Source organism: Schistocerca serialis, chromosome 5 (genome assembly GCF_023864345.2).
Source record: "Schistocerca serialis cubense isolate TAMUIC-IGC-003099 chromosome 5, iqSchSeri2.2, whole genome shotgun sequence".
NCBI classification, from domain to species: Eukaryota; Metazoa; Arthropoda; class Insecta; order Orthoptera; family Acrididae; genus Schistocerca; species Schistocerca serialis.
Window position 1 is genome coordinate 785,339,585 of NC_064642.1, and position 25,056 is coordinate 785,364,640.

At 38.0% G+C, this 25,056-nt stretch overlaps 1 protein-coding gene across 1 annotated transcript in view; it reads right to left on the minus strand.

The window, feature by feature from the left end:
• LOC126482223 (atrial natriuretic peptide receptor 1) overlaps positions 1-25,056 on the minus strand; it is a 1,286,869-nt gene that overhangs the window by 324,297 nt on the left and 937,516 nt on the right. Inside the window, exon 14 of the mRNA XM_050106202.1 lies at positions 576-752. Within this exon, the coding sequence (XP_049962159.1) occupies positions 576-752 (177 nt within the window). The remainder of the gene's footprint in view (positions 1-575; positions 753-25,056) is intronic.

Genomic DNA, 25,056 nt, shown 5'->3' on the forward strand with positions numbered 1-25,056 from the left:
CTTAAGCAGTTTAGGTAATCCTCAATAAACATGAATTTGGATGGTCAGATGGGAATCTGAGTTTCCACCTTCACAATTGCAAGTGCAGTGTCTTATTACTGTACCACTTCACTTGGCACTGTAGGAAACAATGCAGGAAACAAAGTAAAGAAGGTATTTTATAGCAGAAAGCTTTGTTCACTTATGCAAAGGTGGGGAGCTACAAAGTAATGGAGTTTCTGGAAATAGTACAGCAAAAAGACAGAAGTCCGGATTCTTGTGACGTTGGATTCCACAGAATAAAATAATACATGTAACATGGTGATGTCTCAATATTGGTTAATTACATTCAATACTGATAGGAAGAAATTGCAGGGAAACAAAATTAAATTATTGGATACTACAGAAGATAGCACTTCCAAAACCAGGATAATGGCATAACTGGAGAGGACTTCATAGAACAAAGCTTCCTGAGACTAAATGACAGAATCAACATTTTCAAGATCACGGATGATTAACTGCAGTATGTTCAATACTAAGAAATCTAAGTTTGTATAAGTGGATTTTACATAATTTTAAATTATGTCAGTGCAGACCTTCACAATGTCATGTATGAGTGACATCCGAAAATTCCAGTCTAAATCTAGTTCTCCATTCTCAAGCACATCCTTTAGACTGCCTTTGGGACAGTATTCTGTCAGTATAAGGATGTTATTTGTGTCAACACAAGCACCAACAAACCTGACTGTGTTCTCATGTGTAACATCACGAACCTGAAAAGAAAAATATGTGTCACATTGAATCATAATAAGAAACAGCGAGCACAGAAAAAGTTGTATATACTACTATTTCTATTGTAACAGGATCCATTCATCAACACATAAAGAACAACATTAGGTTGGTTGGTTGGTTGGGAGGGAAAGGGGCTAATCTACAGGGTCATCAGTCACACAATATTAGGCAGTGTCCATCAGCAATGTTATTAACATCTGAACCCATATGTCAACAGTTATTTTTATATTTAATATGACACATTATTATTATGAGGCATGTTTTTAAGTAATTACCATTTTGAAATAAATATTTTAAAAATCTACTTTTCCTCATAATTGCCTCCAATATTAAGGCAATTCTCATATCTTACAGCCAACTCTTGAATATCATACTGTAGAAATCTGCCAGCTGATTAGACAACCACTGCAATGCAGTCATTTTATTTCCATAATTGTTGGGGCACTAACCACCAAATGCTACTTCAATGGAGGAACATGTGGTAGCCAGGCAGTAGATCACATCTGTATGGATCACATTGCTCCCAGCCAGTTGATCTAATCAGCTCTCGAGTTCAATTGGCCGTGTGTGGACAGACATTGTCATGAAGCAAAATGATCCCCTTACCTCGCATGCAATGCCTTTTGTTTTGGATTGCAGCTCAATTTTTTAAGGACTCACAAGAAGTCATAGATTTTATGGTGTCACCATTAGGAAAACATCCACGAGCAGCATCCCTTTCTAGTCCCAAAAAACAGGACACATGATTATCTGCATTGAAATTGTTCCCTTGAACTTCAGTTTCTTTGGTGGCCACCATTCCCTGCACTGCTGCTTTGATTCGGGTGTAATGTAATCCACCCATGATTAGTTGCCTGTGGCAGTTTGGCTTAAGAACTCATTACCTCCCTCACTTTACCACTCTAGGAAAGTCAAGAAACTGATTAAACAATTGTTTGTGCGCACGTCAGTCAACATTTTTGGTACCCACCTGAATATAACTTTTGGTAATTTACATGTTCTGTAACAATTTGCATAAATTACACTTCTTGATGCTTGTGGGAACTCATCACATAATGCCAAAGTCATAAAGTGTCTGATCTATATCACTTTTAGGTCAAATTTCTGCACCAAATCGTCACTGATGACTGATGTCACCCACTTTGTTCCTCATTGTGCACATTTCTATGGCCATCTTCAAAAGCTCTCTTCCATTTAAGTACCATCTCATTGTTCATAATGTTTTCACCATACACTTCACTGAGCTGAAAATTAATTTCAGCTGCTTCCATTCCTTTAACACTGAGAAAATTAATCACAGCCTGTATTTCTCAATTGGTAGAATTCTCATTCAGAGGAGTCATTTCAAATACTCACAAACAAACTTAAACACTCCGAATGACACTGTAATTGGGTCTGTGGCTTGCCAACACAATGCTGTACACAGCACACACGTGCCAAATGCTGACTGAGGCGCTGCAGCTGATGGTACTTACTTAAAAACACACCTCATAAAATAGAATCTAGGGAATGCTACAAAATGAGATTTAATAGGTCATATAGTTATCTGTTAATGGGAACGAGACTAACACAATCATGTGTATGTACTTTCAGACAAGTATTGTTTTTCTAATTACTTATCTCAGGGATCTGTTTTCTCCTAGCTGTTACTTACATACAAACATGAATTGTTGTTATCATCAGTCCAAATACTTGTTTCATGCAAGTCACCACAGTAGTGTATCCTTTACAAGCCTCTTGATCTCTTTTCTTAACTGCTGCAACCCACATCCATTTTAACCTGCTTACTGTATTTATGGCAAGATCTCTCTTTATAAATATTGTCCCTCACATTTATTACCAAAATGCCTATTTTCTGATGTCTCAGGTTCTGATCTATCAACATGTTTCCTTCTTTTAGTCAAGTTGTGCCATAAATTCCTTGTTTCCCTAATTCAATCAGTCCCTCCTCATTTGTTATCTCGATCTACCCATGTGATCTTCAGCACTCTTCAGAAGCACCATGTTTCATAAGCTTCTATTCTCTTTTCATCTGAACTGCTTATCTTCCACATTTCACTTCCCTATACTCCGGACATATACCTCGAGAAAAGACATCCTACACGATCTGCAGCGGATAGGCACTTGGTGCAGGGAGTGGCAACTGACTCTTAACATAGACAAACGTAATGTATTGTGAATACATAGAAAGAAGGATCCTTTATTGTATGATTATATGATAGCGGAACAAACACTGGTAGCAGATACTTCTGTAAAATATCTGGGAGTATGTGTGCGGAACGATTTGAAGTGGAATGATCACATAAAATTAATTGTTGGTAAGGCAGGTACCAGGTTGAGATTCATTGGGAGAGTCCTTAGAAAATGTAGTACATCAACAAAGGAGGTGGCTTACAAAACACTCGTTCGACCTATAGTTGAGCATTGCTCAACAGTGTGGGATCCGTACCAGATCGGGTTGACGGAGGAGATAGAGAAGATCCAAAGAAGAGCGGCGCGTTTCGTCACAGGGTTATTTGGTAACCGTGATAGCATTACGGAGATGTTTAGCAAACTCAAGTGGCAGACTCTGCAAGAGAGGCGCTCTGCATCGCGGTGTAGCTTGCTCGCCAGGTTTCGAGAGGGTGCGTTTCTGGATGAGGTATCGAATATATTGCTTCCCCCTACTTATACCACCCGAGGAGATCATGAATGTACAATTAGAGAGATTCGAGCGCGCACGGAGGCTTTCAGACAGTCGTTCTTCCCCCAAACCATACGCGACTGGAACAGAAAAGGGAGGTAATGACAGTGGCACGTAAAGTGCCCTCCGCCACACACCGTTGGGTGGTTTGCGGATTATAAATGTAGATGTAGATTTATATTAAATGTTAATAAATTCTTCATCCCCACAAATGCTTTTTTTATATTATAAGTCAGCATTTGATATACTCTCCACTTCAGCCATCATCAGTTATTTTGTTGCTGAAATTGCAAACTCATCTACTTCTTTTGGTGTCACACCTTGTAATCCAATTCCCTCAGAATCAACTGATTTAATTTGATTACATTCCACTGTCCCATTCTGTTTAACTGCTCTTTGTAATACCACAACCCCTTGGGACCCTATATCCTATTCCAATCTCATCTTCACTTTCCCATACTAATTTAAACTGTTGGTTTGACATTATTTACAGTGGTCCTCACTATTATATAGACTGAAGGAAACATGCTGAATTAAAAACTAATACACCATCATAATTTACACACAATACAAATTTCAGGAACATGGTAGGAATGATTTTGCAGATGTAATTATAGAGTAATTAATGATTAAAGTTCCAATAATTCCAAGTCATAGAGAGTCAGCTATCTTTATGTTTTGAAACCAGATATTACTTGAATCCCTAATAAAAATATGACATGATGATTTTTCAGTCAGAAATGAGCATACTCATATTTTAATTAGTGTTAGATAATAGAACTGTAATTATGATCACATAGAAATGTAAAATTTTACTCATACAAAAATGAGTTATTTGCATCTAGGGCTTTCATTCAATAAAATTAATCACTTTGTACACCTGAGAAATTTAGCATGAATTTTCTTTCAGTCAGTTAACCACTATATTCAAATTAATGAAATATATTGTTGTAATGATAAAACGCTTAATTTATGGTCTTAATAGAAACAGTTTCTATCCTGTCTTTGTATGAAATTATTCACTTTCAATCTATGTGTATGTCTATGTAATTTATGAAGACGTATGTAAAAACTTTAATTGTATAAATGCAAAATCAGTATGTAATGATAACAGTAACTGTTTAAAACCATATCAATAGAGTTGATTTTGTACGCTGCCATACTTCAGTCTTAGATCAAATTTTGTAAAAACAGCATGTAGTCAGACTTTACAAGTTGTATGACGTACGCCCACTGATGAACATCTGACGTGCGAAATAAAATCCTTTGTACACAAGGAGTACTACAACTTATTCTAACCATTTCATGTGTAAATGTAATGAATAGAGTGAACAGCTGGAAATGGAGTGATTGTTTTCCTACTGAATGTGACAATATGGAGAAAATCAAAACAGACCCTTTAAAAACATGTTAAACAATGAACTCAGAATATAAGAAAGGAACTTAAGCATTCAAAAACAATTATATGTGTACTAACAAATGAACTATGCAAGTGAGAATCAGCCAAGAAAGAAATGTGTAAAAACTACAAATGTGAGGCATCCAACATAAAGCACGATTCACAATACTGCGTGCATACCACAACACAGAATGCAGTTCAAAAAGGAAAGCAATCTAAGGGTGCAGCAACGAAAATGCAAACCTTTGCTCCTGAGAATCAGTTAGTGAGTAGGAGACCCAAAATATTTGTTGCCTGTGATAGCCATGGCAGAGACTGTGCAATAAACATTTTAAACTTAGCTTCAAATAAATATGATGTTGAAGGGAAGGTGATACCAGGTGCCCCAACTAGTGTAATATTTTTTTAAACAAATGCAATGACTTGCATAAGCTGACAAATGAAGATTTTGCGCAGCTATTTGGGCAGGAGCTAATGACAGCAAAGAATGAAGCCAACTTGGCAATTCGTTCACTACATAAAGCCTTGTCAGTGTTACAAAATACAAATGTGATTGTAGTTGGTGTACCACACAGGCATGACCTGCCTGAATGGTCTTGCGTAAACCAACAAATTCATTCCACAAATGGAAAACTAAAAAAAAAATAGCGAAATGCCTCCATAACACTTCTTTTATTAATACCCCTAGTAACAAGGAGATATATACAGCACATGGACAGCACCTAAATGCCGCAAGGATTTATGAATCAGTGGAAACAAACAGGGAAGTGTACAGAACAGCAACAGAACTTAAACGGAAGGATATTGCAGTCTCAGATAAAGAATTAGTGAGAATTGTTACTGACACAACTCCAGCACAAATAACAACAGAATCCAGAAAAGTGAATTCTGTATGTGTGGAGAGGACAATTACTCAAGAAATAAATATACCCAAGAGATCAGTGCAAAAGTTAGAAGAAGCGGCAAATGATGTGGCAGGAAAGAAGACACCATATAAGAAGAGAGACCTACTTGCAAAAAGAAGAATAGCAACTCAATCTGAAGGAGTGAGAATACAAACAGGTGGAATATGGCAGCCAACCCGAAGAAAGAAGCTACAATCAAGGGACCAGGATTTTTGGTAGGATCTGCAGTGGTTTCACAGAAGAAAGTAGTTAACAAAGTGAGTCATCAAGTGGATGAACAGGTATGTGACCATCAGATTCACACAGATGACCACAGTGCATCAAGATTAACGTACAACTTCAAATATACAGTCAAATTGCTCTCAGAGGAACATAGACAAACTACTTACTTTCTACAAGTTAACATACGTTGTATTAGAAATAAGATTTTAGAATTACAACGTTTATGTAACACTGAGCACGTAGATGTTAAATATGTGTATCTGAGCACTGGTTAACCTAAGAACAAGTAAATATATTCGTTCCCCAAGGGAATGTTGTGGGAGACATGATATGTAGAAAACAGAGAAAGAATGGTGGGGCTGGAATTTTTGTCAAAGAAGGAATAAAGTTTTCCAGAACTGATGTATCTATGTAGGCCTACTCCTCAGAATTAGATGGTGAGTTTAGTTGTGTAAAACTAATGAATGAAAATATGGTGGTGGTTAGCCTATATAGGTCGCCAGATGGTGATGTAAATTTGTTTACTGAAAAATGCTAATTAATAGATAAAAAGATATTGAAGAGTAAGACGAGAATTGCTATCTGTGTTGATTTCAACATAGAAATGGCAAACACACAGGAGCCAGTTGCTAGGACATTTTAGAATATGCTAAGATCTTCAGACCTCTATTGTACACATAACCATGCCACACGCAAGAATGCCTGCAAAGATGGTATTGTTGTGGACTTCCATAGGGAAGATTTTACAGTCAGACTTGCAGGAAGTGGACATGCAGATTATGAGCCACTACCCCTTACACTCTGTTAGAGGCAGCCAGTTACAACTGAAGGACCTAAAGTAGTAATGGTACGAGGACAAGAGTACATAAGTATGTTTGTTGATAGATTAGGAAGTGCAGGTTGGAACTGGAAAAAGAGAAGCTGAAATTACCTTTGATAACTTCTTTAAAAATTACAGAGATTTATTGTATTCTTGCTCACCAGTAAAAATAAAACATATCCACGTGAAATGAAAAAGAAAAGTCTGAACTGGTTTACAGAAGAGCTAGCAGAAATTAAATTAGAGGAAACATGCAAATGCTGTACCAGAAGCATAGGCAAATCACTAACCAAGGGGCAGAACAGAACATGAACATTCATAGGCCATATCTGAAATGCAAAAAATTCTACACAGCTAAACTTTTTCTGGCAAAAAAGCAAGCAGTGGAAAACTATATAGGAAGTGCTCCCAATAAATGCAAGGCAGCATGGCAAATAATAAAACAAGAAATACACCAAAATTCACAGAAACAGCTCTGCTTGAAGCTCAGGAGTTAAATCAGTACTTTTTAAACTCAGTTAGAAATAAGTAACAGTATTAAAGCAACAAATTCATCTGCAATCGACCTTGTTGGAACACCATTGCCTGTTAACCTAGTATTTCACTGGAGGGCTGTCACACCTGCTGATTTTATAAAAGCTGTATCCAAACTTTCAGATTCTAAAAGTATGGACTGTTGTTGGTTATCAAATAACATAATTAAAAAGACAATACACTCAACTGCGAAACCATTAGCTTTTATTTTTAACGAATGTGTAGAATTTGGAGTTTTTGCGGATGTGCTTAATGTATCAAAAGTTGTCCCAGTTTTTAAAAAAAGGGAACAAACATCTTCCCCAAAGCTACAGACCAGTTTCCATTGTTCCAATACTCTCAAAGATATTTGAGGCAATGATACACAATGTTGTATGTAGTTTTGGTTTTCACAAGGGGAAAAACACAACAGGGGCCATTTTGGAAATCACTGACCAAATGTTAACAGCTTCTGAAAACAATAACATGGTATCACTGGTATTAGGTGACCTAAGCAAAGCTGTTGATTACATTCCTGTAGACGTACTACTGGGGAAACTAGAGCTTTATGGGGTGACAGGGAGCACTTTAGCTGTGATAAATTCTTATTTAAGTAACTGAAAACAATTTGTTTAAGTCAGAAATGTAAATTTTTCCATAATGGAAATCAGCACAGGTGTATCACAAGGGTCTACACTTGGACCCTTCTTCTTCATTATAGCTATTAATGATTTACCTAAAAACATAGCCCACCCCATCATGTGTTATGCTGATGATACAACACTACTTACCACACATCAGAACATTTCAGATCTGAATAACCTAACAAAAGAAACACTTGTTAAGGCCCTGGACTGGTTTGCAGCCAATAAGCTCCTGTGCAACCCTGATAAAACCCAACAACTTTCAATGGGAATATCAAATGAAGTAGGCAGTAAGTCGGTAAAACTCTTAGGTATTCACAGTGACTCAAAAATCTACTGGGAGCAACATGTCGATCACGAATGTGAAAAAATATCTCAGGTGGCACACCTTATCTTGAAACTAAGGGAGGTAGTGAGCTTGGAGTACCTTAGGGTGACATACTTTGGGCTATTCCAGTCACATATTTCATATGGTCTAATTATATGGGGGCACTCCCCTCACATCAAAAACATCTTGAAATTACAAAAAAAAAAAAGTCTTACGCATAATATGTAAAAGAGACCATAGGGAGCACTGTCATCCTCTTTATTCCACACTCAGAATACTCACAATTATGAATTTATACGTCTATGTGTCTGTATTCTATACTGAAAATAATATTTCAGAATTTATTGCCAGAAAAGAAATAAATGAACAGAACACCAGGGCTAAGGGTAATTTTGACATACTGTGCCACAGATTAGCAAGAATGGGAAATTCACACAAAGTAAACCCACTCAAAATATTCAATAAACTTTTTTTTTTTAAAAAAAAAGAGGTACAGCTGGCTGTCAGATCATCCATTCTATGAGATTAAAGAATTCTTTGAGATACCTGAGGAGGATATTAGCATTTGAAAGTTGTCTGTAGTTGAACATATTATTGTGTTCTGTGGTTAATCATGTGTAATTACATAGTGTATACAATAAACAATACAATACAATACTATATTATATTAGATTATAGTATAGCTTATTGCATTAACTTTTAGAAGCTATCCTGGTGTAATTTGATACACTGCCATGCTTAAAATGTATTCTATAATGTACTGACAATAGTTTGTATTCTATAATGTACTGACAATAGTTTATCATATTATTCTGTATGTACTAGTACATCTGGAAAGTCAAAGGCAATATCATTGTAAAATGATCTATGGTGAATAAAATTCTTGATTCTGGAACATCAAATTGAACCTACGGCAGCATCAAGAAGCAGCACCTTGGGTTACACAAGATACGTATAAAATTGGTGAAGGATATTTTTTTGATGCTGGTAATGTGTTGCAGAATGTGGTCTACTGAACACTGTTTTCCTTCTGTTGAACTGCGATACACATTCCAAACTTCGCAAAAACATTTTCACCAAATTTTATTACAACGTGGTGAAAGGAGCTGGGATGTGTATAAAATTGCATTGTATGCTAATGGTTATTAAGTTGTTTACAATATCCTGTGCCATATAAAATTATTGGGGCGTGAATAAAAACAACCTGTATGGAAAAGGTGGATGTGTGAATCAATGGACCAATACCAACAGCCAGCAGCATGGATTGTCAGATGAGTACCAAATATATTATCCACGTAACAGAGTAGTAAAACAATTAACAGATATGAAGTGAAATTGCATGCTAACATATCAGGCAAAAATAACTGCATGTAACATATTTTGCAAATATTACAGGAAAGGTGTTATTCAGAAGTGTTTGTCAAGTTGTGCAAAATTAGTTAAAATGAGTAGAAGCAATATATTTTCTGTACGTGACCAAGGTGGAATCACAACAAGATCTGGTTGGCGGCTACATGCATCAACACTAAATCTAAATATTCAAAGCCACTATGAATCAGCAAGTAGTATCATTTCATCTTTCCAAGGATTTTAACAACTGGAAAACCTATTGAAACAATTGTCTAAGTTACTAGATAGTAAACTGTCGGAGAAAAATAATAAAAATAGGTATGATGCTGAAAACAATTTCAGAAAAATAGACAATATTCTAAAAAAAATGAACCAGAAACTGGAAGCAATTAGGGAAGATGTTAATAAGGCACACAGACAAATAAACAGTGTAAATGAAAGAGCAGGCAACGTAGAATCTGAAGTGGATTATTTGAAGAGTTTTGCTGTTGTAGAGTAACAATTAGGTAACAATTGTGTTGATGAGCTCTACAGACAAAAATCAGAGTTGCATAATACACAGACTTGTATTGTAACCGAAAATAATTTTATGGATGAGAAACTAAAATTAAATTTTATAGTTGTTTCGGAACAAATTTCTTAGTTAAACAGCAAAGTGAAATGAAGTAACAAATAATCTTCAAACAATCAACTCTAAAGTTGAAAAACTAGAGAGTAATATGTTTAACATTATATATAGTGGGAAAACATGTTTCAAACAATTGCAGTAACATTATTATGAAAATTTTTCTGGGTGATTTTAAACTACACCCTGTCAATTGTACCAGCACCAGGGCAGACAGCTTTGCAACAGGCATGTAAGAACAAATGAAAGTGAAATTTGCCAAGTAATTTTTAGATGGAGAAGTTTTATCCTGGGTGAACCAGCATGTTAAACCAGAAATGATGTTTGTGGAGTTCAAAAAATTATTTTAAAACAGATTTTGGTCAGATAGTAGGCAGGCCAGAATACAATCAGAATTTTTGAATGGAAGTAGATTTCACAAAGAAGGTATGAGAATGTATGAATTTTGTGAGAAGCAGCTTAGGACTTAAGCACACTTAGATAAACCACTTGATGAATTAACCCAAATTACCATACTGAAGTGGTGTTTACCTAGCCATGTTCAGTGGAGTCTTGTTTACAGACCAGATGACACTATTGAGGAATTTCTGAAATACGTAGATAAGTTAGATCATGCTTGGGAGAACATTTTTCAGAATGGGGAGACATCACAACACAACAACAACAACAACAACAACAACAACAACAGTGATGTTGGTAATAGAAGTAATAATAATTTTGTTAAAAACTATCACAACCAGAGTAATAAAAATAATATGAAAGAGCAGGGCTTAGGTAATCAAAGGAGAAATGGTAACAGATCCTATCAAAATAACAATCAGAAAAACACGTAACCACCTCATTGTGAGACTGTCAGTTTGAGAGGAAGAACAGTTACAGAAATCAGGGTAGAAGCAGGAGCGGAAGGCAGAATTCAGGCCACAGACACCACAATAGACACAATGATTAACAGATAAACACAGTTGATTGTGATACAGCATTTTGGGACTTCATGTTGATGGAAATGAGTGAAGATAATAGTAAAGTAGAAAATAAATTTAATCTTGGTACACTTGATTTGACCAACTTATTTGATGAGAGCTGCGTGTTTAGTAATAGTAATATTTATGCTGATGCTGATGAGTATGGTTTAGTTAGCTTATTTTGTGACAATGAATTTTCAATATTGTCTGAAAATGATGTGGAGGAAAGTAAGGATCATATACCCAAGTTAAATTATGATTATGTGCCTGCTGGCACAAGATCTGGTACTTGTGAGAGTGATTGTGATGTGGAGATGTGTAGTTGAAGTTGAGGTTCATGTAGGTGCAGATGATGTTGCTAATGAGTATTTTGATACTGTTGATGCTGATGTTGTATTTTATGATCAATTATAGTTTATGTGGAAGTACTAGACAATGCTATGAGTAATAGAATGGTAGGATATGATGATTTGGAATCAGAGAAACAGGTACATGAAAATCAGTTGATACACACTGAGGTCAGTGAGATATTACATAGTTGCTACAGTAAGGAGGATCAAGATAAGCTAATTAGTGATAAGATACTGAAAGTATTGGAAGAGAATGAGGAGTCTGTAGGAAAAGGTGATTCCTGTGATAGTATTAAACACAGTTACAGTTACGGTTACACACACACACACACACACACACACACACACACACACACACACACACACACACGCACACATACACACACACACACTAGTCGTAAGCAGCCTTTAAGTACTTTACATCCTAAGTTAGGAGGTGAGGGTCAAGTAAATGCTGATTTATATTGTAGGGATACTGAAGATGATTTATTGACTGAAGAGGATGGAAGTAATAAGCATAAAATACTTGGTAGTCCATATATTGAAATAACTATAAGCAACTGGAAGGGAGTTTATAATTGGACAAAGGTAGCCAGGTAAGTGGTGTGTCTGTTACCTACTGATTAATTTACTAATGAGAAGAAGACGGGATTCATGCAGCTCATAATTCCACAAGGTAAGTCATAACTGGTGGTAATTCACCTATTTGGTCAACATCCCCACACCAAAGAAGGCTAGACATATTTGTTTGTTATTGTCGACCTTTTTCAAAACTGGTGAGCTGTACCCTTTAAAAAAGCTACAACTAAGAAATTATTTAGTGTTTTATAAATGATTATTTTAGGAATGTTGGCAAACCACATGCTTTACTGTCAGATAATGGAAGTCCGTTCACATCTCATACATGGAAGGAATTTATTAAAAATGAGAACATTAAGCACATTTTAATATCTGTTTATTCTCAATCATGCAATCCTATGGTGAAATAAATGAGGGAAATTGGTAAGTTGCACAGAACTTAGTGTTCTAAGGATCATACGAATTGGTACACTTATATAAATTAATTTGAAGGCATTGTAAATAGTTTCCAACATACTACAGCTGGATTCACACCATATGAAATTCATTTTAATTAGAAACCTGCTATCTTACAAGCTGAACTGATTGAGTTTCCAACTGATACAGAGTTAACTGTTGAAGAGAGGGAAGAGGTGGTGAAGAAAAATATGGAGGCTTATCATGGTACGAGGAAGAAGAAGGATGACAAAAATCTTTAAGTTACACTGTTTAATGTAGGAGACCTTGTGTTGATTAAAATTTATGAAAACTCAGTATCAGTTAACAAATAGACAAAAAAGTTTTTCTATATATACGTTGGACCATTCCAGATCTTAGACACACCTCATCAAAATGCATTTAGGTTAATTTATCCAAAGTCATGTGAGCTATTTGGTTTAAGAAACATCACACGGCTGAAGCCATATGTTTCTATTTGATCAACCATCAGGGGGGTACACTCAGTGTATACCATGTGTCTGGAATGCACAAGGTCCCCAGCTAATGTAGTACCTGCTTCAACATCTTTATAATTCAGTACCACATTCCTTATTTACACCATTTACACTTATTTTCTAGCCATATGTCTAAATCCCTTTTTGGTGGATGAAATGCTTCACTGATTTGATAATAGTATCTTATCTCAGCATAATCATGGTCACTTGTGAAACATTTGGTATTATTTCACATCTTTATCATTTCTACAATTATTCAATGTCACTTGAATCTGAAATACCTCGTACACACATGATTGAATATTCAAAATGATTATTGTGGAGATTTTTAGCATCAGTTGACATAGTTTACATTGCATACATTTAGCCTTCTATATGAAGTTTACACGACATATATTCTATGGATTTAAATGATTTACTTATTACCTACATTATCTTGACTATAATAAATCCCATTGCTTTGCAGTGAATCTGGTGCTGCCTTTGAAAGCTTTTGATTAATATGGGTCAGAAGTGTTTTGCTTGCTGTTGTCATAGGGTGACAATAGCCTTTTTAGTGGATTTTGGCTGCATGTTTACAGATGGCTACAGTCTTGATGAAATACATGTGTTGGCTGATTAATCTGAGAAAGGCATCAGTCAGATAGGAGATCAACCTTTTCTTTGACATACTAGTCACACTTGGAGTTTACCGTAAGCTATGTTTCAGTATGTCAGGTGTATTACACTGCTTTGTACTGTTATTATACCTTTATCTATATTTGATTCCGTATCTGCTTTGTGTCATGTTTTCTATATTGGTTGTTAGCATTCATCGTATATGTGCTTTATGCTTTGATGCTGAACATTGTCATGTGGTATTTTTATGTTATCTTAAATATTTATATTTTCTGTATGTGACGAACTGATCAACATATTTTGTGTTACAGTTTAGTCTCCATGTTGGAGTTTACCACAGAATCTTTCACTTCACATATGTTGAACTACTTTTGTCTGGATACGTTCTCATATCAGTGTCATGATGTCAGTGGTATATACAGTTTTGTCATTGTGTTTCCTCAACTGCCTGTTTAGGATATTATTGAATACTTACATTGCTTTTCTTATTGAATCATTTAAGTGCTAACATATGGACTTATCTTCAAATAACCATTCCTATTAAAATGTGGTATGAAATAATTGGATAGTGACAAACATTGTTTTTCTTGTGTTAAACTACGACACTAATCCCAAACTTCACCACAAAAACATTTTCACCACGTTTTATTACAGCATGAACATGAATAATATTACATATTTGGAAGATTTTCCCATATTTGACATGAATTACAATTGTTGTTGTTGCTTTACTGTACCACTGAGCTCCTAGTAATAACTTCTGTTTTTCTTTTGGTAGCAAGTGATGTTTGTCTGAAACGTGAAGTTCCACATCGTACTGATTCACATATTTGCACACTTACTTCTTATGGAGTTTGATATTTGAACTAATTGATTATGAATTTTCTTACAGATTAGTACCTGGCAGTTTGGATTTTCAGGTTGTTCTGATCGTCACAAACATAGGCCTTGAACGTTTTCAATTTGGTTTGAGGTGTCTCATGCTCAGTTCTAGTTTCATGTAGTTTTGCTTACTATAGCCATTTGAACTGTTTTTCTGTTGTGATGCCATGGTGTTGGACTTTGTATTGAAACAGTATCGTTCATTGTATGTTAGAATGTAAATGAATTTCTTCAAATATAACTTGTTTTGTGGCCTTACAGTCATTTGCTGTAATCGCATTTCCTATGTGTGGATGAATTCTGAATGGTTGTATGCACTACTCTGGTCTCAATTAACAGATTAGAGGGAATTTTCCTGTTCATTTTCTTGTATATGCTTTAAACTTGTGCTTTTCTATGATTTGGTGTAGGATAACTCTTGATTCTGATATGTCATTCATGGACACAAATCTACATTTTGTCTGGTGTAATAGGATGGGTTTTATGCTATCAACTTGAATTTTGCTTTGTCAAACTGTATTATATACAGAGAAGAACTCTTTACACTGTGCAGTTCACCAAACACTGATTAGATTAACTAAAAATTGTGGGATATACCTATATATGAAAAAACTAATGATGATTTTGTGCTGGAAAGATGAAAATAACTGACAGCAACCTGAGTAATCAACATGACAACGCCTTGCCAGAAAAGCCTAAAGAATTACAGCTTCCAATCACTTCTTCTTTAAACTGTTCATCATCCATGTTTCACTTCAATACATCACTACATTCCAGGCAAATACTTCCAGAAAAGACATCCTGGCACTTAAATCAATATTTGATTTTAACAAATTTCTATTCTTCAGGAATAATTTTCTTGCCCCTGCCAGTCTCCATTTTATATCCTCTCTACTTTGACCAGCATTAGTTATTTCACTGCCCAAATAGCAAAATTCATCTATTTCTTTGTGTCTTCGTTTCTTATCTAATTCCCTCAGTATCACCCGATTTTATTCATCTAAATTGCATTATACTTGTTTTGTTTCTGTTGTTCATCTTATATCTTCCTTTCAAGACACTGTCCATTTCATTCAACTGCTCTCCCAAGTCATATGCTCTCTCTCTGACAGAATTACCATTTCATCAGAAAACCTCATCAGAAATATCTCAACGTTATTATTTCTTCTCCCTAGACTTCAATCCCTACTCCAAATTTGTTCTTTTGTTTCCTTTACTGCTTGCACAATGTACATACTGAATAACATAGTGAATAGGCTGCAACATTGTCTCACTCCCTTCTCAACCACTGCTTCCTTTTCATGCCCCTCAAATCTTACAACTGCCATCTGCTTTCTGTACAAGTTGTAAATAGCATTTTTCTCTCTGAATTTTACCCCTGCTACCTTCAGAATTTCAAAGACACAACTGCAATCAACACTGTCAAAAGCATTCCTTAACAAGGGGAGGCCATGACGTTTGGAATGCTGATCTGCTGCAAACTTCGTACACTCTTAGTACTCAATGAGGACAACAAAATGTGTAAGCAGTAGTGCATACTTCTGAAGTGTTATTGAGAAAATCACAAAAATAATTTCGGTCATCAAATATATACCTGTGTGCGGTCATTTTTAACATGAAGCGGCTGCAGCCGAGTGGCAGTCTGCCTTCAGCAGTGACATAGTGCAGACCGTGTTGCCCGCCATCCCAGCTGCAGTGCACATACCTGTTTGTTTATGCCAGAACACATTCGCATTTGTGGTGTTTTGAGTCTAGAACAAGATGGCACACTCGTACAGAAAAGCAATTTTGAAGTTCAGTTTTGCGGACAACTATACATGACCAATGGCACATGAGATTGATCGTTTTTTAAGAGAAGAGGTTAAAACCAATCCACAGGAAATGGTGGGAATCCATTTATCAATTGTTTCAAGTGTTGTATATGTCAAGCTTATTGATGTGGTGGCTTGTGGAAGACTTCTACAACTATCACCTAATGGTTATTGTTTCTGTCATGCTGACGGGAATGTTGGTGCAGTTACAGTCTACCACATGGGAATGGGGATATGCACCACACGGGTCTTCGAACTTCCGTTTGAGGTCCCGTCTGAACGTTTGATCAACGCCTTTTGACCATACAGTACAGTTCTATCCCATGTAGCAGAAAAAAGGACGAGTTTTACCACATACCCTGTTCTAAATGGGGTGAGAGAAATACGGAAAGAACTGTGAAAGCACGTCTCCTCTTATTTGTACACAGGGGGTTGTCGAGCGATCATAATCTATGCTCGGCGTGTGGGAAAGGAGGTCATGTCCACTCAAAATGCCTCCAGCAATGTTTAGTGCAAACCCCGCAGGATGACGTTCAGGCACCACAACACATGACTGCATTACCATTGACCTTTGTGGAGGCCTTGAGAGAAGAAGTGAGGGAGATTTCCGATGGGCACCAGCAGCTGCGCACTATAGAGAACATGGACACCAAGGATTGGAACTCCGACCACCAGTTCCACCACAGCACATACAGGACCCCATACAAGAGATGCAGCTGACGGTCGCTGCAGACTCAACCTGGTGGCTGCCAGTGCTTCCAGCGTGATAGACCACGCCCGAACCGGAGGATACGCAATCCAAACAACCAATGCAGAAGCAAGGCAATGGAAACGGCATTTGCCAAAGAGAAGAAAGAAGTGCCGACTGACTTCTGCTGATGTTAGCCATAGTCCTGAGGGGTCAGTGGACGACGACAGTATTGACTTGCGACCAGTGGATTCAACAGATACCGAGATGACAGTACAGGAACTGCACAACAACGATAACTTGAATTCTCCTTCTGGTGTCTGGAAGGCAGAAGTGGAGATGACAATTGTCCATCATTAGAGTGGTGACACTGCTGCCTACCATCCTTTGGCAAGTTCCAGATATATGCTGGGGGACTGGGCGAAAGGAATGGACCAACAGGAGCAGGATGAAGATACGGACATGGCAATTGAGGATATTCCCAGCCAAGAACCGGGAGGGGCCGGGGAATGTTGAACAACTTGGTGTAGTGAGGAGTGACGGGGTTTCTGATAGCCGACGGTTTTCAACACCATCGCTTGATGACAACCCCCTATAACTGATGAACACATGCCAGGATTACCACATTGCAACGATAAACAGTGCACAATGATAGTGGATGTGGTGTGGCAGTCCTCACCAGGGAAGGTATAGGAATGGAGGAAGTCATGTCTCTTCCTTCGGCACGTGGAATAGCGATCACTGTTGAGGCGTTCGTTTCATCAATGTCTGGTTCCAGAAAAAGAAGAGAAAGGGTGACCTTTTACACTGAAGAGATAGCACCGTTGTTCACCAAACACTGTGACAGTTATGTAGTGGGCAGAGACTTTAATTGTGTCATCAACCAAGAGGACCAAGTACCTCATTATGTGCCATGCATGGAATTGCACACTTTGATTACTGAAATGGCACTTCTGGATACCTGGGAACTGCAGCTTGGCGACAGAATAGGTTACACATATGTAACGGGACACTCGGCAAGTAGACTTGATAGATTGTATGTGATGCGCACTCTGCGGAAGGCGATACTGGATGCAGAAATCTGTCCAGCGGCTTGTACGGATCATATGGCGTATGTCTGTAAGATTTCACTAACGCGGCAGAAGATATGGTGGAGTAAGGGTCACTGAAAAATGAACAGTGCACTTTTACGTGACGCTGCATGTCGCTGGTCGATTGAGGTGGTCTGGGACACCTACGTTTGCCCCTAACAAGCACACACCTCAATTCTCCAGTGGTCGATCAAATGCGCAAAACCAATGTTACGGAGAATGCTGATACGATGTGGGCAGGACAAATCGCAGTGGAATGACACAACAGTTGATTTTTATTTGACAGCTCTGAGGGAACTGATGACCCAACAACCATTGCCGGAAAGGCACACGGTCATGCGCAGGATAAAAGCCAAGTTATTACTGATGACAAGACTAAGAATGGAAGGTCCAACAACCCTACCACAACAAAGGTCAAAAATTAATTATGATTGTTGTGGTGTCACCGTCAGACACCACACTTGCTAAGTGGTAGCCTTTAAATCGGCCGTGGTCTGCTAGTATACGTCGGACCCGCGTGTCGCCACTATCAGTGATTGCAGACCGAGCGCCGCCACACGGCAGGTCTAGAGAATCTTCCTAGCACTCGCCCCAGTTGTACAGCCGACTTTGCTAGTGATGTTTCACTGACAAATTACGCTCTCATTAACCGAGACGATAGTTAGCATAGCCTTCAGCTACGTCATTTGCTACGACCTAGCATGGCGCCATTATCATTTGCTATTTATCTTGTGATACATGTACTGTCAGACCGATGTTCACCAATTATGAATTCCAGTAGTCACTTACGTTCTTTGCTACTATAAATTCCCTTACCCGTTCCAGGCCTCACGCCAGCCTGCGTGAGCTTAAACGCGTGCCTTTCGGCTTCCTCTCCTAGTGGCTTGGCTGTCTAGCCAAGTCACAACAATTGTAGTGTTGCTCACGCTGATAAACATTGCATTTTCGGGCAACAACAAAGTTATATTATGTGACAGGTATCATTAGAGCACAGTTAATAATGTCATTTCTTGAAATAATGGATAAACTAGGCACTCATCTTTTCGTGTTTCCCGCACTGGTCTTGTTGTGAACTCATGGCTCAATCATCAAAAATCTAGGTGGTGATGATTCCAAGCTCGGATGCAAAGAGGCCTAGGTGTTATTCTGCGATCTTTAAAAGTTTTATAGATGTGTTTCATAAAACATTCTTGAACACTAAACTTTTGCAAGTTAGGAGAATGATGATGTAAAATAGTAATCAGCATTCCGAATTTAAGTTGCACTTCTTTTTTATTACTTTTGTTGCAATATCACGTAACTCACAAAACATCACTTCACAATATAAAACATACTCGAAAATATCTTCCTCACTGTTAAAGTTCACATTTGATAAACTGACTACAATTTGCGTCTTTTCAACATGATGACCAAGACTTGACTCCGTAATAACTGCTTACGCACCCAAAAGTCAGGGTTACAAGTACGTCAAAGATCATAGTGACAAAAGAAAGAATACTCATAAGAATAATATCATTGCAATATAAACATATCGATGTATCAAAGTATGTCTACATTAATGAAATCAAATCTGAATGTTGTTTCAGAAATATGTTAACTACTTTACAGAAACGCAGTAGAATATTGCTGGTATCAAGAGGTTGACGTGAGGTGCCGCAATGGTTACATAATTCAAGTACCATTACAAAGGCATAATGGTCTGGGTGAGATTCGTGGGCACAGTTGCTGCCAAAGCCCCCTCAATGCACCATGTAGTATGTGAACGCCAACAATGGCGAAGGACATTGATCAAGGAACAAACCTCTGAAACTGGCCAGCAAGTTGTCATCCAATGTGATATGGCGCAGGTGTTTACCAACTACATCCACCAGTTATAAGGAACCGTACAAGTGAACCACGAGACACTACATGATGTCATCTCTGAAAAGCCAGACGAGGACCACCACTGGATGCAGAGAGTTTCATCACAGTGATAACGGAGGATGAGCTGACAGACACAATTGCCAGGATAGCTCCAAACAAGTCCCCAGACAGGATGGTTTCCCAACTGAATTTTACCGCTCCTTCGCATACCTCATGGGACAGACAAGGATTCAGATGTATAACGAACTCCTGTTACTGCAGACTGGGATACCTGTCAAATTCACGGAGGGTATCATCCCAATACCCAAACCATGTGGTGGAAGAAGGCCAGAAGATTATAGACCACTAACTCTCCTGAAGTGTGACTATAAGATTTTCACAAGCCTCGGATGTAAGAGTAATGTACATAAGGCGCTTGGAGATTACTGAGATATCATTGCATTAGCAGTGGCATGCCAACTGTATGGGGCACTAGTCTCTATTGACTTCGATCATGCATGCGACAGGGTGGATCATATCTTTTTACATACAGTGATGGGCAGATTGGAAATCCCACAGGCCTTCATTCTAGTGATCATGCGACTTACACAGCGTGCGATCAAAGGTCTCAGTGAATGAGTGAGGCACTGACTACATTGTCATTTGACGGTCAGTTCACCAAGGTTGCCAATTTCGATATTTTTGTATGCGATGGCATTGTAACCCTGCCTACATGGTCTCCAAAGACGGCTGGAGGGAGTGCTGTTGCCACAACTGACCTTTCATTGCCGTGCTTATGCTGACGATGTGATGCTGATGGCACGGACAGGCGACGAAGTACGTACGGCATTGGCATGGATACAGCAATATGGGATGGCAGAGGAAGCGAGCTTAACCTACAGAAGTCATACTGCATGAATGTCAGTTGAGGATTACAACTGGGGAAGGAAGGCCCGCTCATGTTAGTTAATACCATAAAATGATTAGGTATTACATTCCACATGGATGTGCAGCAGAAGCAGCAGATAACTACTGACGCATATTGAAGCTGATGCGGATAATGGTGCTGTTACAGAAATTAAGAGCATTGGATATGATTCAGAGGGTGACCTACATTAATGTGTACCTAACATCGAGACTCACGTAGCGCATGTCCTGCCTTTAATGCACACAATGACAACACGGATACAAGCAACTTTTGGAACTTACGTGAGTGTGGGGCACCTGTTCCAGATCCAATACACAACGCTTATGCTACCACCTGGAGAGGGTGGACTTGGCCTGGTAAACGCATATGAAAAGGCACGGGCGTTATTTGTCAGTATGATTTTTCGACAGTGGCGCGACCAATTTCACAGTATCTCGGGTGCGTTGGCCGATGCACTGGTGCCCACTTCAATGGTGCCCCCAGTCAATGTGCACCATATTTCACAGAAGATATCACATTTCAGGTCTTTGTTTTTGGAGCTTAGCTGTGTCAGAGAAGCCTTCCCAACAACACGACTACTGACTACCAACGACATGAGATGTGTACCAACTCTTACTGCGCTGGTGCCCAAGCAATACCCTGGACAAGAACTGGCGACAGATATGGCACGTTATATGGAACATTTACCTCCCAATGTCGGTATGCTCAACATGGTATGTGGTGGTAAATAGGAAGTTCACAATGAGTCAACGGCAGCATGCGCTTTATTTGGCAGACGCTGCACTATGTTTAAGCTGTGCAGCAGAGGACACTGATTAACATTGTTTAGCATGTAGTGGGACAGCTCCGGTGTGGCACTTGGCATGACAGATATTGACTTCCAATTATGCTCTGCTCCTCGCACATTTTCATCAGACACCCTTTCTTCCCCACAAGAATCTTATTTTCCAGTCCAAAAAACCAGTGCAGTGACATGAGTATGGGGAATGGTTGTGGGCTATGTCTGCAATTAATTGGAAAAGGGCAAAATGGATTTTTAGCATTTTCTGCTGGATGGACATGCGAAACTGTAACAGCATAAGAAATATAGGCGAGACTTCATTAATTACCTGTGACAGACATTTACCAACCCGCCGGCCAGATAGGGTGTGATGGCTGAGAGATGAGGTGGATGAAGTATGCCAAGACAGACATCAATCACACTTAACAGAATCTTAGTTATCTTCGAGAAGATGACCCAGTCTTGTGCCAATGTCTGGAGAACCGGTTGACAGATGGCTCTATTGCTCTATCGAATATCGGATGGTGATCAGGTGTCGCCCATGACATTAATTTCATTTCATTGCTAGAGGAGCATGTTTCTTTTGTATTTGTACTATAAGGGATGTCTTCATGTCTTTTTCATTTGGACATTTTCAATTTTATTCATTTACTTACTTAATTAATTTTCTAATTAGCCACTATTTGTCAACATTTGGACATTGTAGACACTTTTATGCAGTAGTATACAAAATGTATGTCAGCAAAGCTTGTAAGTCTGACCTTGTAAAACAATTATTCTTTGTAATATATATTTATATACATAAAATAATAAAAAAAAGAGGTCATTTACTAGTCGATAGTTATGAATATTGCATTATTTGTGATAATAAAAATTTGTAGATTGCCAAACAACATTGTAAATTTAATAAAAGTTCATCTGATTACACGTATTTTTCCCATTACATCAACTGTAATATAAATAGTAAAAAAAAATGACTGTGTTAGAAATAAAAAAAAAAACTGACGAACAGGACTGGATCCAGTGATTACGGGGCTTGAACGCAAACCACTCGGCTGCCACCATTTCATGGTAAACATGACCATGCACAGGTATATATTTGACGACCAAAACTATCTTGTGATTTTCTCAATAACGCTTGAGAAATATGTGCTAGTGCTTACACATTTTGTTGTCCTTACGGAGTACTACGAGTGTACGAAGTTTGCAGTAAATCCGGGTTCCAAACGTTGTGGCCTCCTCTTGTATGTCTACAAATGCTATAAATATAGGTTTGCCTTTCCCCTTCCTATCTTCTAAGAGAAGTCATAGGGTCAGTAATGACTCACATGTTCCTACATTTCTCTAGAATCCAAACTGATCTTCCCTGAGGTTGGCTTCTACCAGTTGTTCCACTCTTCTGTAAAGAATTGAGTTACTATTATGCAGCCATGACTTATTAAGCTGATTGCTCAGTAATATTCACACCTGTCAGCACCTGCTTTCTTTGGGTTTGGAACTACTATATTCTTCTTAAAGTCTGAGAGTATTTCGCCTGTCTCATACATCTTCTACATTAAATGGAAGAGCCTTGTTATAGCTGGTGCTTCTAAGGCTGTCAGTAGTTCTGACAGGATGTCTTCTACTCCTGGCACTGTGTTTCAAATTAGGTCATTCAGTACTCTTTCAACATCTTTTCACAGAATCCTATCTCTCATAACACCTTGACTTACATCCTCTTCTGTTTCTATAACACTGCCTACAAATTCATCTTCCTTGCACAGACCCCCCCCCCCCCCCCCCTCCCAATATACTCCTGTCACCTTCCAGCTTTCCCTTCTTTGCTTAGGACTAGTTTTCCATTTGAGTTCTTGATGTTCATACAGCTGCTTCTATTTTCTCCAAAGGGCACTTCAATTTTCCTGTAAATGGTATCTATCTTTCCATTAGTCAAAATACTTCAAAACTGTTACATTTGTCCTCTAGCCATTCTCCTGAGTAATTTTGCATTTCCTGTCGGTCAGGTTTCTTAGATGTTTGTATTCCCTTTCACCTTCTTCATTTACTGCATTTTTATATTTTTTTCCATTTGATCAATTAAACTGGGTATATCCTGTTTTATGTAAGGATTTCTACTTGGTCTTGTGTTTTTACCTTTTTGATCCTCTGCCACCTTCACTATTTCATCTTCCAAACCATTTTCAATCATTGCCTATTGTGCCCTCTGAAACACTCAACAACCTCTTGTTTCAACTTATCCAGTTCCTACCTCCTTAATTCCCTACGGTTTTGCATTTTCTACAGTTTTAATTTACAGTTCATACACAATAAATTGTGGTCAGAGTCCATATGTGCCCCTCAAAATGTCTTACAATTTAAAATCTGGTTCCTAAATCTCTGTCTAACCATCATACAATCAATATGAAACGTTCTGGTGTCTCAGTCTCTTCCATGTGTGCAATGTTCTTTCATGGTTCTTAAACCAGGTATTGGCAATAATTAACTTGTGCTCTGTGCAAATAGTCACCAAGCACTACTAAATTTTTCTCTCCTTTACCTATCTGAATAATTGCTTTTTATGGGATAAGTTGTAGGGTCTGATCTCACCCTTGATCATCTTCTACAAGTTTACCTACCTTTCTGTAAGTAATTTGTATCAGTATTTTACAGCCATGCCATATTAAACTGAAGATTCAATAGCATTCACACCTATCAACACCTGCCATCTTTGGAATTCATATTGGTTACATTCTTCAGGGTGTATATGTGAACAGTGAAAAAAAAATCCCGGATTTCCCGGTTAAAAATATACTTTCTCCCAGATGAAAATACATTTTTCCATGTTAAGTAACAGTATACTTTTCCTCAAAACTGTAAAATTTATCAATCCTTTAAATGGTTGTGGTTTTATACACCGGCGTAGAATTTCCTGGCTCTTTAAAAAACGGCACTCAGAGGAAAAAAAAAACACGTTTTAGGAAGATGTTTTGATGTGCAGCAACATGTACACTGCATATTTTTGTATTACGAAAGTATAGATTCGAATTCCACCAAACACTGCATATTACTTCCCGAAGGATTGAAATTGAGGTTGCGATGTGCTTTTGTAAGCCAGGTGTAGCTCATGTCAAGTGATCTCGCCAGCCGATGACAACGGATATTCAGATCATAGGACACTGTGATGTAGTCAGCCAATAGCAACATCACTGTAAAGTAGTGCGAACACACAAATAGGAAAAGGTAATGGTTTAAATTAATATACATATATACATAGTGTTTCTACAAGAAAAGAAAAGCTTTTACATTTAATATTGGTCACTAAGATTAATAAGCTGCAAGAGAAGCTAAGCTTT